This window comes from Podarcis erhardii (assembly GCF_964252035.2).
Source record: "Podarcis erhardii genome assembly, chromosome: 11".
Lineage (NCBI taxonomy): Eukaryota > Metazoa > Chordata > Lepidosauria > Squamata > Lacertidae > Podarcis > Podarcis erhardii.
Window position 1 is genome coordinate 33,744,785 of NC_138501.1, and position 20,412 is coordinate 33,765,196.

The 20,412-nt window shown below is 40.0% G+C and overlaps 1 protein-coding gene across 16 annotated transcripts in view; it reads left to right on the plus strand.

The window, feature by feature from the left end:
* ADAMTS6 (ADAM metallopeptidase with thrombospondin type 1 motif 6) overlaps positions 1–20,412 on the plus strand; it is a 123,650-nt gene that overhangs the window by 22,041 nt on the left and 81,197 nt on the right. For 14 of the 16 annotated variants that reach the window (XR_014161239.1, XM_081880711.1, XM_081880700.1 and 11 more), the window contains 4 exons: positions 2,166–2,334; positions 4,474–4,691; positions 5,988–6,071; positions 6,671–6,816. Coding sequence is in view for 15 of the 16 variants with exons in the window: in XM_081880711.1 (XP_081736837.1) it covers positions 2,166–2,334; positions 4,474–4,691; positions 5,988–6,071; positions 6,671–6,816 (617 nt within the window). In the remaining variant the exon portion in view is untranslated. The remainder of the gene's footprint in view (positions 1–2,165; positions 2,335–4,473; positions 4,692–5,987; positions 6,072–6,670; positions 6,817–20,412) is intronic. The other 2 variants (XM_081880710.1, XM_081880713.1) reach the window with 1 other exon arrangement.

Sequence of the window (20,412 nt, forward strand, 5' to 3'; positions counted from 1 at the left end):
GCGCTACTTCTTTTCCACATATATGGGAATCTACTGTTCATGGGCAAGTCAAAAACACTCATGTTGTGGACTTATTCAGAAGATCTTGCCTGTGATAGACTGTGATAGTACATTCCCATATGTCTTTGTTGAATATCCACTCAAAGAACCACAGCTTACAGGTAAACAGCTTTGTTTACTGCAAAATAGCAAGTCTCTCTTGGTATTATTGCAAGTTTAGATTAATTATGAGTTTACTGTGGAAACTGTGTGGGAGTTCTTCCTGCATTTTGATGATCTGCTAATCTGCTCAGAGTTGGTGGCTCGTATTTAAAATGTTTTTATGAGCAATATAAATAGCATGAATACATTTTATTGGTCTTTGCTTACATGAAGGTCGTGTGTAGTGTTAGGTTTCAGCATCTGGATAAAAACAGAATCTTTCAATAATAATTGCTTTGACTCAATCTTGTAATTTAAAATGTATTTTTTAGTGCATAATGTGATATTAACCATTTGTATTACAATATGTGCCACTACAACAGCTGTGTGTCATTGGTTGAAGTTTTACTCCGAATGGTTTGACTGGAACAATTTTGTTTGGGTGTAATTATTATGAGTATAACTATATTCAAGCATGACTTTTTGTTTTTATAATTTTACATAATTTGCACTGAGACTTCTTGCTTTGTCACCACAACTATATAAATCTAGATGAATATATTTATTGAGAGCAGCTTTAAATGTTAATTACATATGTTAGAACAGCAATGTTATTATTTCCTGCATGTTTCCCCAAGGAGGTGTGCACAACATGTCTCCACGTAAGGATATTATTTAGAGAAATGTGTGAGGGTTTACTCTTAATCTTATTTGTATACATATAGGGTTGGAGCCAAACATTGACACGATTAGTCTAGATCCCCTGAAATCAATTAGGACTAAGTACCACCAATTTTGGGATGCAGGTGGTGCTGTGGGTTAAACCACAGAGCCTAGGACTTGCCGATCAAAAGATCAGGGGTTCGAATCCCTGCGATGGGGTGAGCTCCCATTGCTCGGCCCCTGCTCCTGCCAACCTAGCAATTCGAAAGCGCGACAAAGTGCAAGTAGATAAATAGGTACCGCTTCAGCGGGAAGGTAAACGGCGTTTCTGTGCGCTGCTCTGGTTCGCCAGAAGTGGCTTAGTCATGCTGGCCACATGACCTGGAAGTTGTACACCAGCTCCCTCGGCCAATAAAGCGAGATGAGCGCCGCAACCCCAGAGTCAGCCATGACTGGACCTAATGGTCAGGCGTCTCTTTACCTTTACCATCAATTTCAGAGGACCTGTGCTAAGCATGACTAAGTCTGGGCCTACTCACAAATTCAGGAAACACAGCATGCAGAAAAAACTTAACACTTGGCTGAGAGCAGTAAGGCAAACCATTGCATCTCCTGGCTTGTGCTGGCAGGGGCAGAGGTTGGGTGCCATTCTTTTTTCTTCTGCTCTGCCAGCACCAGACTAGTGCAGCGGTGAAGACCACACTTCTCTTAAGACAATTCAGTGCATCCATAGTGCACCCACCTTGTAATGTGCCATTTTGGGGCGCTGTGCTGGCTATTATTGGTAGGAAAACTACTGGTGGTAGTGTTCCATCTGCTGCACTTTCCAACGCTGCAGTAGGAGCCTCCTGTAAATGGAGGCCAGCACACAGGCATGTCTACTTTATCCTAACTTCATCACCAACAGTTGAGGTAGAATTGCACTCTTATTTGTGCATATTTTTAACACCTGTAGCTTCAGTATTATATGAATGATAGCCAGCTAAACTAATCATACAGTACATCCGCTGAAATAAATGGAGTTAATTAGCTGAAGTTCACTGATTTCAGAGGTCTATTCTGGGTACATATTAGTTGGATATCATTATTATTATTTTTTATACTGTGTTTTGGAAAGAGACTGAAATTAGTAGAATCAAATTCATTGAGAGATGGACTTAAGTGTACATTGTGCAAGCTATAATTGAATTCCTGCATAGGAATAGGACTTGTTAATCCCTAAAAGGTAAAGGTAAAGGACCCCTGACAGTTAAGTCCAGTTGCGAACTGCAAATTAAATATTTTCTACAGAAATGGCTTTGGCCTTGTACTTTTTGATGCCGGATAACTTATATACATTATTTTTTCTTCCTTCTATTAAGCACGGTGTTATTGCTACAGAAGATGAAGAGTATTTTATTGAGCCTCTAAGAAATGTATCCGAAAATTCCAATCATTTTAGTTACGAAAGTGGTCATCCTCATGTTATTTACAAAAAGTCTGCAATGTACCACCAACTCTTCTATGATTATACTCATTGTGGTCTCTCAGGTAAATAAGTTACAATGACAGTAATGCGTTCATTCCCTTTCTTTGATAAAATATCAAGACAATTTCTGTTTTCTTTCAAAGGAACCATCTATCTTTGGCATTTATGATTTTATATTATTTTTCCAGGCTAGGATTTAGAACATATTGGGTTTTATGCAATGCTGCACCTGTGGGCTCCTGCCATTGCAATGGCATTTTGTTTCCTCTCCCAACCCCAATTCCAACCCCCGAGTTGATTTTGAGGGTGCAGGGTAGGGGCTGGAGGGGACAGGGTAGGAAGAGGAAGTTCCATGGGGCACCCTGAAGAGCCTTGCATCAGTGGAGCTGCAGTGTTGCATGAGACCCAGTGTCTTTAAGGCAAAGACTGAGAACAATCCCTTGTGTTATGGCCATACTGTAAGGCTTGCAAACTCTTTTGGGTTCACGGGCACATTTTCAAACTGAAGATGTTTTTCTGGGCACCACACATACCCTACAACCAAGCACACATTGCAACCTGGCCAATTAGCTACTACAGAATGCTTCTTTCAAGCTTAATTGTAGTGGGGGAGGGGACCCTGCAAATGCTGTGGAAGGGCTCATTGGGGACATGTATGCCTGTGAGCACCATGTTGGTGATCCCTGCTGTACTGCATGTGCCACTGCAACCAATTTGGCCTCTTGGGGAGATGCGCAGCCTTCTTCTGCCCCTTAATATTCCTAGTGCATTTCTTCCTACAATTTGCTTCTTGTGTAATGTTTGGAACACTTAGAGATATGGCTGCCTCTCTTGGACTTTTTTCTTAATTCTGCTGCAGTAATGCCACTGATTGCTGCTGCCATGGTATAGGGGATGAAACTGGCTCCAAGCAACAGAGTAAATGGAAGAGGTGACCCATTGTGCTATCCATGAAAACCATGTGCTTACCTAAATGCTACACTGCCTTTACATCATAGAATATAGTTCTTAAAATAACACTTCCTGATGCCTTTACTGATAGTGTAATTGTTTCCAAATATTTTTCATCTAATCATAAGAACTTAAAATATATCAAAATGTATAGGAAATTCCTCAGTAGTATAATATTTGTCACAACAAGATTCAAGGTATTCCTATTTCACTGTAAATAATAGTTAAACAATTTAATAAACAATGAAGCTGGAGACATTTTGTAACTGGTGTAAAAACAGTTGGTCATTTCAATGTGTTGGATCCAGAGAAACACAAGTAGAAAGGGGAACAGTCACAAATCTGGTTCTGCCAGATTTTGGGCATTCCCCAATCAAGAGATACTTTTCAGGGAGATTGGGAGGGGCAAGGAGTCACCCCCCCCAACTATTACTTGTGTTTCTCCAGATACAGCACAATAAAAGTTATTTCAGTACTGATGCTCTCACAAAATAATCAGGGTGCAGTGGGGGTAAGGCTCTATTATAAATAAATTAGAAATAAGTTAATATTATAAATGCACTATTTTATATATACTAATTTTTGCATTCACGTTTGTGTTTTTATTTCTGGTTCAAATTTGAGGAGGCATGAAATAATAAACTTATGGTTTAGCTGAAGTATAAAACTTATTCATAGCAGAATATTTGAGCCCATATGAAACTTTGGGCATACTTATATGATCAAATTAGATTTTTCTTTTCTTCTACTATGGCTCTACTTTTTATTCACCTTGAAGCAAGAACCTATTTGTATCCTGCTTTGTGATTGGTTAGAAATATATTCAAAATTTCAGTCAATCTCATATTCTGGTCTGCAAAATTTGGGCTTCCATACACTGATTGCTCAGACTGTGAACACATGTTTAACCATGTGTAAGTCCTGCAATTCATTGTGGACATCACATTGGTGAATGATAAATAAATTTGTATGTTCATGCAATCTTCCTCGCTTTTAGTAGAAGCGATATGTGACAATGTAAAAGAGAATATCCAAAAAGGCTTAGTGCAAATACAGCTTTTAGTATTGAAGCAGGCTGTCTGATATCTTCTAAGGAAAAATTAAGATGTATAATGTTTATTAAAAGATAGTGCTCACATTACAACAAAAACTCTTGAAGAATTTTGAAGAGACTATAAATATAAAACAGATGTACATGAAGATGTTAATATAGCAATCCACTTGATGTCACTAATTGTTTTGATTCCTAGAAGACCTCACAGGAAGCAGTAAACCTTGGTGGTTGAACAATACCCTTGCTTTTCCAACTTTACTTCCAAGTAATCACACATTAAGTAGTCATCATCGACTGAAGAGATCAATAAGCACTGAACGTTTTGTGGAGACGTTGGTAGTAGCAGACAAAATGATGGTGGGATACCATGGTCGCAAAGATATTGAACATTACATTTTGAGTGTCATGAATATTGTAAGTTTGATCCCTCTACGTGTTGATACAAGTAATTTTAATATTGAGGGCATTGTTGATGTTAATTTCAAACCTAAGAATGTGTTCGTACCAGCTGTGTTTTCCAGGTTAATGACTGGGAAGTGTACTATTCACTTCTCTTGCAATGTTTCTAGTAAGGTGTGGAGTGACATTGCATTAGGAACTGCGTCCCCAACAAGCTTTTTCTTAGAAATGGCTCATACAGGTGCTTGCTATCAAGTAAATTCACTTGCAGGTAGGCACCCAAGCTAGCAAGTTCCAAGTGGTAAAATGCAAGCTGCTTCTGCTTCCGTGTTTCCCTCTGGGGGTGGGTCATGGGAACTAATGCTTTTCCTTTGTTAGAGCTAGGGTAGCTCAAAATTGGGTATTGGTGCTGCTGTGTGGAGGTTGAGGGGGAGGCTGAGCATTCAGGTGCACAATATTAAGAACATTTGAAGCAATGCTCAGATTCCTAATTCCACGTGTATCTGATTTGGGTGAAATGGTATGGGGGGCAGGGAGTCTATGTAGCTAGATGCCAGCATAACTTTTACAGTTCTTCTGTGTGTGCCACAGAAGCTTCAGTGTGGGTAATAAGATTCTGCTTTTAGTTTTAAGGTAGGACTTTTGTACTACAATTTTTCAATCATATAAAAACTAGTTTCCAGCATTCTATCATATTTTAATCCAGTCATGTTCTCACTGAGGTCATAAACCTGTGGACTGTACTACTTCAGCTTATTGTTATGTACTCATAAGACTGAATGTACTTCCACATACATAAAAAATACAGCAAATAGAATACTAGCATGTCAGTGAGAAGAAAGAACCCAGGGTCAGAGTCTAAGGAATGGTTTGGGGCAAGGAGCAGGTTAGGCTTCCACATCAACAGTGTTCATAAGTGTATCCCTTTACAAATTCTCCTCTAGAAGTGGATAGTTGCCTTAATTCTTAATAGGAAAAGTAATTAATTGCACTTGGAAACAGAAGAATGCAATATATTGACCCTTTTGAGCCCATATACTATTATAATAACAGGCATTTGGCTAGCATTGACTTAACAAGTTTGCAGAACATTTTTACTGGGTATGGAATTGGGCTTGCTACAGGAATGGTTATGATGTGGATGGGGTAGTAGTGAGTAAGAGCTGGAAAAATTCTCCATACCCTTCTCTCTTGCTTGTCAGACTTGATGTAACTTAGGTAGTACTGTTAATAATCTGCACTGGTTAATAATAAACATTTGTAGAATTTTTTTGTCTGACTTTATGTCTTTTCTTATTTTCTGGAGGTCAGGTTGCCAAACTTTACCGTGATTCCAGTCTAGGAAACGTTGTGAATATTATTGTGACTCGTTTAATTGTTCTTACAGAAGATCAGGTAAGAATGAGTTGTGATATAAATATCAGTCCCCTAAAATATAAATCACACAATCAAAGTATAATAATATTATGTACCTAATAATTGTTTAGAAAAACAGTATTTGATAATCAAACCTCATCTGCAAACATTTTATGATCTTAAAATTAGAAATTAAATGGTATTAATTTGAAATGTTTTTCAAGATTTCTACTTTTATTTAATGAAAATGTGTGACATACATGGGATATTTGGATGCTAGAAAGTTGTCACAGCTTGTTTTTTTGTTTTTGTATTTTGAAAGTGTAAGGGCTGCCTTCAATATTTAAATACATTTTCACACATGAAACTAATCTGTCTGTGGGGAAAAGGTAACATTTGAAACTAATCTGTAATATTACTTTTAACAAAACGATTATTGAAGTTTAAATTAAATCTATGAGATCTATATGCACAAAATAATTTGTAGGCCAGATTTAACACAGATGAAAATTGGCAAGAAGAAATTATTCCTAGAAATCACTGCTTCTAATTATAGATCAGATTTAGACTTCAGAAGTCTTAACCACTGACCCTAGTAATTTGTTTGGAACATTTCTGGTATGCATGTTGTATTGCAGCCAAACTTGGAGATAAATCACCATGCAGACAAGTCCCTTGATAGCTTCTGTAAGTGGCAGAAATCCATTCTCTCTCACCAAAGTGATGGAAACACCATTCCAGAAAATGGAATTGCCCACCATGATAATGCGGTCCTTATTACTAGGTATGGTTTGTTGAAATTATCTCATTTTTTCTCTTTTCTGTTTCTCATTTGTTTGTTTTCACACGAAGAAGCTAGAGTTGAATTTGTAGTAATGATGTGCAGGATAAAAAATATTGCTTGTGTTTCATATTGCAATAAAACACTTAGTAGTTCAAACTACTATTTCCCATTCAAAAGTGGAAAATGACTATTCAAAGCTTACATGAAATTAATGGATGTGACTGTCTGTGGGATGAATCCAGACTTTGCTTCCCAGGAACGGAAAGTTTTATTTTGTCTATGAAAGGTTTTTGATCCAATACAGGGATTCCATGGCTGATTTCTCCTCCTACTGCAGCCCACTTCTGCTCGCTGAAAATGTGCTCCAAAAGGCAGGGGTTGGGCATCTGGAACAGTTGGGGAAGTTACAGATAGGTAGCCGTGTTGGTCTGCCATAGTCAAAACAAAACAAATTCCTTCCAGTAGCACCTTAAAGACCAACTAAGTCAGTTCTTGGTATGAAAGCTCATACCAAGAACTGACTTAGTTGGTCTTTAAGGTGCTACTGGAAGGAATTTGTTTTGTTTTGAGTTGGGGAAGTGGCACTGGGGTCATCATGAAGAAGGCGAAATCAGCAAAAGGCATCTCCCCACCCCCTTTCTACCAGTGGGAGCATCTCCTGAGTAGAACCCTGCTCAGGAGAGGGTCCCACTGGCAGTATCAAAGACAGGATCCAACATTATATGTTTAGCACTTTTAGAATTGACCAAACCAACTTTCAAATAAAGGATTTCAAAATAAGGTAGAAAAGCCTGCAGAAAGTAGAAATACTACTTGCCATACCATTATTGTCCTTAAAGTTTAAGACCCCAATATTATGGAAGATACTCAATTGACAGAGATTAGTGATGTTTCATTTATAGTTTTTGAATAACATTTGGAGCCCCATTCTTTGTGTGGGGAAAGGTTCCAACTCTAGTCAAAGTCATGATAAAGTGCACATTTTCTTTTGTGTTTTGCCACAACCCCTGGATTGGTGCAGGAACAGGCATCACCCTATAGAAGCATTGATTATGTTCCTTCAGATAAACCAACAGTACGGTATTTCACTTATCTGTGTGACCGAAGGCTGCAATTACTTGCATGCTTACCTAGGAAAACATCCCATTGAATTCAGTGAGACTTCCTTTTGAAGAACAAATGCACAGAGATAATTTAACATGGGTGGTATCTAAATAATGTTCAAGAATGGACCCACTGACATCAATGGACTTAAGTTAGTCACAAGTAACTTTATTGCTTTCACTGGTTCTGTTGGTATGCTTTAGTCAGATACCACCCATATGTTTATCCATGAAGTGGACTTATTAGTGATGTACACAATGAAAGGTTCCTGCTGTTTGTATACTTTATGACATTCTAAAAAATTGAAAGGAAGTAATTTCATTAGATTTTTTTTGGAGATAATTTTCTGTTTGTTGTTCATCCAAACAAATGCCATAATATTTTATTTTATAACCATCAGAGCTTTTGCTTTCCTTTCCTGATAACTACTAATTTCTGAATTACAAAAGAAGACTGGCTTAATGCACAGCTTTTGTTTTACTCTTTAGGATGTTAATATTCTTTTGTTCAACCTAATTTGTTGTTTGGAAATTATATTCTGGTCTGTATTTGGTGTTAAGGGGAAGAAATGGAAATGCTATACAGAAATCCACCTGTCATGTATGATTTAGTTGAGATTCTTGCACTGCAGGCGGTTGGACTCAATCACCTCTGGGGTCTCTTCCAACTCTACAATTCTATGATTCTTTGATAAGTAACTCCCATTTAGTTTAGTGGAACTTCCTGATAAGTGCATGTATGATTGCAGTCTCAGTAGGCTTATAAGCAGTGCTAGAAATAGATCTGTGCATGTAATGACAGGTAGAAGTGATAACTGGGAGGTAGGGAAGCTGACAGTAAGGAAGAGATCAGGGTAGTGTAAAGTGATAAATACTGGAACAAAAACAAATCCCATCATCATCATCATCATCATCATCATCATCATCATCATCATTAAATTGGGGAACCAATTTAAAATACAGGTTAAAATGCAATTTAAAATGCAGCCTCATTTTTAAAGTAGCCCATAGATCAAAACTGTAAGGGGAGGGAAAAACATAAGGGTCAGACTGAGTCCAAACCAAAGGCCAGGCGGAACAGCTCTTGGGACCTCCAAAATGTTGTCATTTAAGGTCTTCCGTGGGGCATACCTGGAGAGGCGGTCCCATAGGTACATGGGTCCTAGGCCGCATAGGGCTTTAAAGGTCAAAACCAGCACCTTAAACCTGACTCTGTACTCCACCGGGAGCCAGTGCAGTTCACATGTATACTGAAGTATCTGAGCACAAGAGATAGTAACACCATGCGGAGGGGATTAGCACAATTTAGTCATCAACTCAATGTGCAGCAGAGATTATTATGAAAGGGACTGAAAATGAAGCAGCCACTATAGTGAATTGATAGAAATCTATAGTGTGGCTGCATTTGGAATACAGTGGTACCTTGGGTTAAGTACTTAATTCGTTCCGGAGGTCCGTTCTTAACCTGAAACTGTTCTTAACCTGAAGCACCACTTTAGCTAATGGGGCCTCCCGCTGCTGCTGCGCTGCCACCGCACGATTTCTGTTCTCATCCTGAAGCAAAGTTCTTAACCCGAGGTAATATTTCTGGGTTAGCGGAGTCTGTAACCTGAAGCGTCTGTAACCTGAAGCGCATGTAACTCGAGGTACCACTGTACTCTGTGTGGTGCTAGTCACCTCATCTTAAAAAGGATATTGTAGATACAGAAAATTGCATCTTCATATAATGCATAGTTATAGAATTTGCTGTCACAAGATTTGGTGATGGCCTGTAAGCCTTAGAAGGGATTAGATAAATTCATGGTCAGCAGGTGCATCAGTATCTGTTAGCTATGATTGCTAAATAGTTCTGGGTTCAGAGGCCTCATGATACAATGGTGTGTTTGTGTGTTTAATGATGCAGGAGAACTTTTGCATTCATGCCCTCTCTGATGCTTCCTCGAGAGTCTAGCTAACAATTGTTGGAAATAGGGTGGATTATGTGGATCTTTGGTGTGAGCCAGCAGAGCTCCCCTTATATTCCTGTTCCCTTCCCCCATTATATTTGTATCTCGCCCTTTCACCAAGGAACTCAGTTGCATAAATGAGAGTGATCTTGTTATCACAACTGTTAGATTGGGTTGAGAAAGAATGATTTACCTAGATCTCTTGGTGCCTTTTATAGCCAAGCAGAAATTCAAACTCAGGTCTTCCTGTGTGCTCTGGTTATGTGTTTGTTAAGAATTCTTACAAAAATAAATGCATTTTATTGGGGACAAATGACTGGATGGAATAGTAATTCCTGGTGGCGGGCAATACCATTTCAGCTTAATTTGAAACAGGGTCACTACTTACAAGCATCATTGGTTAACACAGAATCTTGTGGGAAGAAAACATTTTGCCTCCTCAGAAGCCAAAAAGGTTAAGAAAATAGATGCCGGGAAGACAAAAGTAAATGCATTAAACGTTGTTGCATAAACTATAGCGGTTTGGGTTATGGAGTTCCCTAACTTGTTCACACAAGCTCAGGGATTTCATAGTATAGTATAGGGATCAAAAAACATTTTTCTGTCAGCAGCTACCATAGGAGTTACTGTGGATTGGGCTTAAGTAAAAAATGGGCAGTGCCACCACTGCCAAAGTACACCCTACTTTGTTTCTTACCTTCCCGTCCAGTGAGCTGCTGAAAAAGAAATAGATCACTCTTACCAGATGACTTCCCCTCACCATTCAGTCGTTCCTCCTCCTTGTTAGAGTTCTGAACTGATTGCTTGCCAGGGGGCTTTTTCTTCCCTCCTTCCATTGTTGCATCTTGTAATAGACCTTTTAGGGAAATCATATTCTTTCATAATATATTTGACTATTCCAGTAGCTCAGTGGTAGAGCATCCGCTCTGCATACAAAAGGCCCCAGGTTCAATCGCTGGCATCTCCAGCTGGGGCTGGGAGTGTCCTCTATCTGAAACCCTGGAGAGCTGCTGCCTGTCACTATAGACAATACTGGGATAGATGGACCAGCTAGATTGACTCAGTATAAGACAGCTTTCTGTGTTCCTAGATAAATTTGTATTCTAAATTTTGGCTTTTACAAACTTTGACAATATTATAACTGTTCCTTAACTTGCAATATTCACTGATTGTTGTATTTGTCGATAAAGAGTGGAATAGATAGTGATATTTGTTTATTGCTAATGTTATCTGTCCTTAAGCATGTGCACTGTCGTCTTAACAGTGGCATGAAGTATTTCCTATTAGACTGAAATACCAACTACCACCACTTGCCAATTTTGAAATACCGTAGATTCCGCCGTATTAGGCGACTGGGCATATAAGACGACCCCCCAACTTTTGCTGTTAAATTATAGAGTTTCGCTGCCCGCCAAGCGCCGCCTCCTCCACCCCCCGCCCGTTCTTCCTTCCCTCCCTGCTCCTGCTGAGCCATTGCAGCCTGCTTTGCAGCAGTGTAGCCTGCAGCGGGCATGGCGGGCGAGGGGGCGGCAGAGCTCTCTGCGTCCTCTGCCACCCTGGAGGCGAGCGAAGGGTAAGGACGAGCGGGAGGCGGGCAGAGATGGAAGAGGAAGACTCCATGGGCGCAGCGCAGGGGTCAGGAGCTGGCAGCAACGATCATGCCAGCATGGAGAGAGGAGAGAAGGCACAAAGTTAGGGAATGCCCAGGAATGGGCAACAAACAACTCCCGCCTTTAGGCTGTAGGGGTTCGGCACCAGCTGCCTGCTATCCGGTGGTCCCCATGGTGGCAGGGTGAGTGAGCCCCGGCTGAAGCCGTGCACCACCTCACTGTGCGAAGGGGAGGATGTCGTGGTTGCTGCTGCTTCGGGAGGTGGCTCTTAGCATCCTTCTGCCCGTCACCGTTCCAAGCCAGCCGCCGCCGCCACCTGCCACAACCATACCCGGCATATAAGACAACCCCCAACTTTAGAGAAGATTTTCCGGGGTTCAAAAGTCGTCTAATACACCGGAATCTACGGTATCTTCCCTGGCTACCAGTTCATTCCAAAGCCGCTTTAAGATGCCAATTTGTTTGTTTTAGTTTTAAGCCCTATAGAGGTTTGGACGTACATACCATAAGGATTTCCTTCTCACGGATCAACCTGCTTGGTTGTTAAGATATGATGGCACCCTTCTCTAGGTGTCCTTACAGTCAGAAATTAAGTGAGTGACAATCAGGGAAAGAGTATTTTCTAATTTTTTGTAGCATCCCAGCTATGGGATGCCACCCAAGGACTACACATTGCTATCCTTGATAAGCTTTTGTTTTCTCAGGCAATATCTATCTCAGGTGATACTTATATCTTACTAAATGATATTTAGTTTTTTTGTGAGTATTCTGCTCTGCTTCACAAAGCATGACAAAATCAATTAAAACTGAATATTATTGTTGGTTGTTGGCATCCATCAACATGGCATCCATGAGACAATGGAGTAGTGTATCTTTTGGGGGTGAAGTCAGACTGCTGGAAGGTTACAGCATCTGCTGGGCTATAGAGACCGATCCGGGAGAGAGAAATTTTGTTGCAGCTGGGGCAGATGTAAGCAGCTGGTTGTGCAGCTGCTCCTGCACTATGGCATTTCTTCTCTCTGTGCTTCTCCCAGTCATTCCTCTTTTGGTCACCGCTATGGATGCATGACCTAACTGTTTGTCTCCAGGTACTACAATTGTCTGCAAGTGATTCCCTCATGGAAGGATTCATGTTGCTGGCCTTCATGTCACATATGCAGACATCTTGCAGAGTTGGTCTGCCAATGGGCCTGGTGCCTGAAGCCAGTTCCCTGTAGAACACACCCTTGGGGATACTGCCATCTTCCATTCTGTGGACATGACCAAGCCATTGTAGACACTACTGGGTTAGGAGTGTGAACATGATGGGAATGTAGACTTGGGAGGGCACATCTTTGATTGAGACTCTGTCCTGAGATAATGATGGGCGTAAAGCCGAATAAACATTTTGATTGATTGTCCTGAGATATGATGCCCAAAATCATCCTTATGCAGCACATGTGGAAGACATTGAAGCATCATTCCTGGCAGTTGTAAGTTGCCTACAACTCACTTCCATAAAGCAGCAAACTCAACGTGCAAGCCTGATAGACCGTCATCTTGGATGTTAGCATCACATTCTCCCATGTACTTTTGGAGAGACCAGATACTGTGGTTACTGCCTTACTAATACACTTGTCCAGCTCAACATCAATGGAGAGGTTGCTAGTTATGGTGGAACACAGGAAGACAAAATCATCTGCCACCTCAAGGGTGTGGCCACCAAGGCTGATGTGTGGAGTGCTGGTAGCGTCCTGACCCAGGATTTTGGTCTTTGTCAGGCTGGTAGTAAAGCTGAACTCCTTGCAGGCTTGGGCAAAATGATTTGATGAATCTCTCTAGAGCTTCCTTGAAGTGCACTGTCAAGTCTATGTCACCTGCAAGCAACATCTCTCAAATAAGGACCCACCACACTTTTGCCTTGGTATGGAGACATATCAGGTTGAACAGAGGCTTGACAACCATATGTCAGGAGTGCTCTGATGGTGTTTCCTGCTTGGCAGGGGGGTTGGACTCGATGGCCCTTGTGGTCTCTTCCAACTCTATGATTCTATGACCCCCATTGCTCCTCAAATGAAAGTACACACTGTCTTCAGTTGAGCTGAAAGCATATGATAGCACCGAAAAGAATATGTCAAAGAGAGTTGTGACTAGAACACAGGTCTGTTTCACTTCTCTATAAGGAAGGTGTCTGAGGACAAGCCATCATACTGGGCAGTGCCATTCATGTTTTTGTGGAAAGACCCAATCATCTTGTGAAACTTAGGTGGGCATCCTGTCTTGTTGAACAGTGAGAAGAGTCCTTTTTGGCTGATGAGGTCAGAGGCCTTCATCAGGTCAGTGAAGGCTATGTACAAGGACTGTCTCTGCTCTCAGCATTTCTCTTGCAGCTGGCGCAATGAGAAAATCATATCAACTGTTGACCTTTGAGCTCTAAAGCTGCATTGTGATTCCACAGAAAGATTTTTAATGTTGGTACGAGAGGAATGGTATCCCTTCCTGATTCCTCTGTAAATGACTGGTACCCTCAATTCTGATTGTACCAACTATCAGTACCAACTAGAGAAGGTTTTTGTGTGCAGTACACTGCATGCAGGAAACTGGTGTGATTGTTGCAGGCACAAATGTAATACAAGCGTAACCAAAGCGGAAAGCTACTTCTCCCACTTGGAACTGATATCACTTAGCTGAATAAGTGGACTGCAAGTTAAATAGAAAAGCACTTAGAAAGCTCTTGGGAAACTTAATTAGCTACATTTTAAATAAAGTAGTAATGTGAGTTTCAAAATTGTGCACCATTTAAAAAGAAAATGTCTCTGCTGCCTGCTAATTGGTAGGAGTGTTGCTTCTAAGATGTGTCAGAAATCTGTGTTACATTAGATCAGATAAGAAGAACCTGCTTAAACTCATGTCAAAACATGATTAAACAAAAGAAAATTTAAGGAACTGTTATCCTTAAAGTGCTCCAGCACCAAAGACTGTGTTTTTAAGTGAGGATTGTGCCAGGAGAGCAGCTGGAGGATCAGAATACTTGCAGCAGCAATTGCTCCTTTATATATAAATATGATCTTTTTTGTTTGTTTAACTTTGAAGATTTAAAGTCATGATTTCTCAGTCTCAGTAAATGTTAATAAGAGCTTACAGTTTGCACATAATGTATACACAATAAAAATAAAGTAAAAGTAGGCTGAATTGGCATTTAGATTGTTAGACACTATTTTGTGAGAAGTCTGTTAATATAAATGGTAGTTAATTATTCAACTGATTTTTTCTATAAATAATAATAATTTCCTATAAATATTTTTGGAAATATATTTTTGTAAACATAAAAATATTATTACTATTTATTAAAATTATATACCACCCTTCATCCGTAGATCTCAGGGCGGTTTACAACAAAAAATATAAAAAAATATTTTAGAAATGTATAAAAGAATGTGTCAGTGATATCTGCTTCCAAAGAGCTGAACAAGATTGACCATACTAATGTTTATGGATGCTAGAAATAATGGTTGGTTTGCCTGAATCCAAACTTTTTTGGAAATTTTAAAAAAATCTAAAATCTAAAACATTATAGGATATGAACATGTTAGAATCAGTTGTAATATTTAAATTTGTGACAGAGAGGAGATGGAAGGTTTGAAATTGTAGAAGTTATATATTTGCTGAACTGCGGTAAATGTATACAAATGTATACATGTATACATGTTTGATCATTGAAGGATGTTAACTGTATTCTAATATGCATTCTTCATATAGTGTAATAGTTAATTCCATACATTATTGTATTTTTAAACTGCCTTTCCTTTTAAACATTTTTTTATGGTGACTTGCAATCTAACAGAACTGGATGGTGTGTTAAAGCTACGTCACTCATCTGGCTTCCCTACAGCTTAGATGCTGCCTCATACCATACCAAGATGGAAACATGGGATAAGGTCAGTTTAGTGCAAATATGCCAGTGGAACCAATCAGAAATGTCAGAGTGTTTAGAAAGTCCAGTTTTCCCAGGACACACATTAAGCTAACTGGCCTGAAATTTCCAGAGTTCCCGGATCTCTTTTTTAAAATTGGTGTTACATTGACTATTTTCCAATCCTTGGGTATGGAGGCTGATCTGAAAGACAAACTACATATTTTTGTTAGAAGATCAACAATTTCACGTTTGAGTTCTTTGACAACTCTCAGGTGGATGCCATCTGGCCCTCGTGATTTGTTGGGTTTTATTACTCCATTGTTCAGAAGAGTTGCCATTCTTGCATTGACTAGCTTATTCCAAATGTAGCTGTGAGAAAGGGAGGAACCTTTATTGGAAAAAATAATTTCCATTATTAGATGCAAAGGCAATATTTGTATGTTCAAATACAGCCATATGGTGTCTTATTGTTATTGATTAACTTACTTTGTTGGGTGCTTATCCATGTTTGTTGAAGACAAAATAATCACCATTCATTAAAACAAAATTAATGTGTTTACTTTGGTTCATTTTCAAACAATCAAACTGTAGCTGATTTCTTACTGCTATAGAAGTCTTGTCACTACTAGAGGAGGGCTTAGGGATTTTCAGTAGAACTAGCAAAGCTTTAAAATCTTAACAGCCCATTAACTGCAGGATATGGTTCATGAGATTTAATGGATACTTGTTAAAGTGAGACATAACTATTCCATTGCAGGAAGGTTGAGGAGGGGTGTGTTTGGAACCATAGAAATGTTTGTTTTTCCTGTTCCCTCCACCATAATAAAATACCAGAGCTGCATTTCTTTTTTAAATCCTTCAGAAAGCATTGCTGTGTATACATTTGCTGTACTCCTTAGCATGTCATTTCACAAAATATATTATCAATTGTTTGAAAAAACATTTACACACACACACACACACACACAGAGCGAGAGAGAGAGAGAGAGAGAGAGAGAGAGAGAGAGAGAGAGAGAGCTGTTCATTAGACTACCGTAAATTATACATTGCACTGAAGTGGTGCTCACTTTGCTCTACTTTTAAAAATCTGACAGCTTATGAGTGTAGTTCTAACTTAATGTCTATGGTATAATATAACTGTCTTTAGATTCTATATATTTTTTGAAAACAAATGAGTTGCCACAAAGCTTTGGTGCGATATAAAGTATTTGAAATGGAAGCCAACCTCCTTTTCAACTGAAAATATATATATACTGTGTTAAAACTCGATGTATGGCAATGTACTCATTCTACTACACATTTTAAGCCTAAAGCAAAAACTAATTTGTTTTTACTAATGTTAACTACAGTCAAACCTTGGTTGTCAAACGTAATCCATCCTGGAAGCCCATTCAGCTTCTCAAACGTGGGACAACCGAGGTGCAGCTTCTGATTGGTTGCAAGAGCTTCCTGCACTCAAGCAGAAGCTGCATTGGATGTTCGGCTTCCGAAAAATGTTCAAAACTGGAACACCTACTCAAGTGTAGGGCGAGCTCCTGACAACTTCCAGGTTTTTGGTGTTCGGGAGCCGAAACGTTTGTTTAGAGGCGGTTGGAGGATGGATGGCGGCTAACAGATTGAGGTTGAACCCTGATAAGACAGAAGTACTGTTTTTGGGGGACAGGAGGTGGGCAGGTGTGGAGGACTCCCTGGTCCTGAATGGGGTAACTGTGCCCCTGAAGGACCAGCTGCGCAGCCTGGGAGTCATTTTGGACTCACAGCTGTCCATGGAGGCGCAGGTCAATTCTGTGTCCATGGCAGCTGTTTACCAGCTCCGTCTGGTATGCAGGCTGAGACCCTATCTGCCAGCGGACTGTCTCGCCCGAGTGGTACATGTTCTGGTTATCTCTCGCTTGGACTACTGCAATACGCTCTATGTGGGGCTACCTTTGAAGGCAACCCGGAAACTACAGCTAATCCAGAATGCGGCAGATAGACTAGTGACTGGGAGCGGCTGCCAAGACCACATAACACTGGTCTTGAAAGATCTACATTGGTTCCCAGTACATTTCCGAGCGTAATTCAAAGTGTTGGTGTTGAACTTTAAAGCCCTAAACGGCCTCGGTCCAGTATACCTGAAGGAGCGTCTCCACCCCCATCGTTCTGCCCGGACACTGAGGTCCAGCGCCGAGGGCCTTCTGGCAGTTCCCTCACTGCGAGAAGCCAAGTTACAGGGAACCAGGCAGAGGGTCGTCTCAGTAGTGGCACCCGCCCTGTGGAACGCTCTCCCACCAGATGTCAATGAGAAGAACAACTACCAGACTTTTAGAAGACATCTAAAGGCAGCCCTGTTTAGGGAAGCTTTTAATGCTTAACAGACCACTGTACAGTGGTACCTCGGGTTACATACTCTTCAGGTTACATACACTTCAGGTTACAGACTCCGCTAACCCAGAAATAGTACCTTGGGTTAAGAACTTCGCTTCAGGATGAGAACAGAAATTGCGCAGCAGTGGCATGGCGGCAGCGGGAGGCCCCATTAGCTAAAGTGGTGCTTCAGGTTAAGAACAGTTTCAGGTTAAGAACAGACCTCCAGAACGAATTAAGTACTTAGCCCGAGGTACCACTGTACAGCGGTACCTCTGGATACGAACGGGATCCAGATGCCACTTTTTGCCTTTTCCTGTCTTTTTCTCTAGCCTCTACATCTACACGCACCTCTTCTCAGCCAACTGTGGCTAAAGATCTACTGGAATAAGTAAAATGAGGGTGAACATATTAGCATCAGTTTAGTAACTGCCCTAATTATATTGCATGCTGGAAGAGCATTCTTGTATATTTGTCCAATCTGCTCGCCTTTTAAAAATATCAATTGACCTTAAAGAAAAGATGGTGGCAAGGTGCCTTGAAGGTCTAGGTTCTTGCCAAGAGCTTAGCTATGCTTTCTGCAGTAAGGGACAGCTTAGTATCGTGAAGCCTTTGATTGTGAGTCAGCAGCAAATTAGAACCTCAAATAGATAATTAATTATCTTTATGATTTCCCTCAAGCATTATGCAGCAATTACAAACTTCTTTATTGGTCGAAATGGAAATTAATTTGAAGTTAATAATTCATTTATTTTTATTTTGTTCTATAAATCAGTTCCAGACATTTCTTATCTAATGTAGCAGTGAAATTATGACATCTGAGCTTGTTGAATTTGCTATCCCATCTTCAGATCTTAATTTGGATTCCAGTGAGGAAATGTGTTAGTTGCTGTGTGATTTGCAAACCTTTGAAACAGTACCCTGGTAATCATGTCATAACAACTGACTTGTGCTAATTTTTCCACAACATGATGCATTTGTTCCAATGCTGAAACTGGCTTCTTTTAACACAGGGTTCAATGTAAAAGGCTCTGGGCCTGGGATAGGAAAATGGTTAGATTATCAGATATCAAATCCTAGTATCTCTATTTATTGCTAATTTCAGCTGGAGTAGAATTGCTGTTGTAGCCGTTCAAAAGGGATACAGCAGAGCTTTCCAATCTTTTCATGTTGATGGCACACTTTTTAGACATGCATCATTTCGCAGCCCAGTAATTCAGTTTTACATCATTTTGCGACACAGTATTTCAGGTTTATTAGCCAACCAGAGGTTAAACTAACTGCTTTCCAGCCCTGGAAGGAGCGTGGGAAGCATTCACGTGATTTACCTACACACTGCAGTCAACACACTAACATGTCGCAACATGCAGTTTGGCAGGTTCTGGAATACAGAGATATAATGTACAACGGAAACATAGGCAAATGGAAAATGGGAAAACAAATGTTGGGTATTTTAAATGAGACAATTATCAGTAGTGATATTTTATAGTAATTGTTACATTTAAATGTCCGCTTTAAAGGTTGCTCATAGTTCAGTTGGAATTTCTCTGTTAGTGCTGAATTTTGTAATATTTGTAATATTTTTAATTAATATTGTGCTTCTCTAAGTTGGCTAAAAAGTTATACAAATATTAAAAGTTTCTATATATATCCTCATTTGTACTTAAACATATTCTCATATTCTGAAGTCTGACCTAGCATAAACATCATTCTGCTTTGCTATATCAGCTGCTTCTAGTGTTTGTTTTAAGTTAAAGCATAACAATGATTAAAGGCTTATGCAGCTCTTACACATCTCCAGTGGTGCAGACTTCCAGTGAATAGTTATTTGTGCCAGCAATGCACTTTGCAGACTGCAGTGAGTACTCTTCAGAAAAGCATTTTTAGTATAAATTCCCACATCCATACAGCTTATAACATGGAATTGTTACCACTCAAAACTGAGATAGTGACTGTGAATAAACACATGTGGGCAACCCATGGCTGCCAAGCTGCATGTGGCTCTCAGCTGCATGTGTAGCCTGCCAAGTCCTGAGGAAACCCACCATTTTTCTCCACTTCCCAGCTGATCAGCCATCAACTGGGAGATGGTGAAAAGATTTTTGTTTCCATGTTGCTAAGCCTGGAAACAAAGTCTGGACCAAACCCTCCATATTTTAAATCCCTATGAGAGTCATGCTGTTGGTTTGAACTTCAGATACACTGTCTTGAAGATGCATGGCCAACTTTCATTGTGAAATCTCACTCTTCAAGGGAAATACAGCATTACGCTCTATTTTGCATCTTTGCTTCTCCCTTTTGACATCAAGTGTAGGGGTCGAACTCATATTTGACCAGAATAGTCTCTGAGCTGCAAACTTTCATTCTGATTTCTCAGATTTTAAGCAAGAGTTTTTGCATCTTTCCCTTCCTACTACTGGTTCAGAAGTTGGGATTGGTCTGAACTTCAAAAACAGAACTTTGTAATATAAAATTGTATTACGATTTCTGAGTGATAAGAAAATTAGAAAACCCTGGTAAGATCAGTCTAAAAGACATCATGGTGACCAACCAGATATCTGTGGGATGTCTGCAAGCAGGAATACAACAGCACTCATTCCATTTTTGTCTCACAGCAACTAGTATCCAGAATCATACTACCTCCAACAGGAGAGAAGAGTTTGGATTTGATATCCCGCCTTTCACTCCCCTTAAGG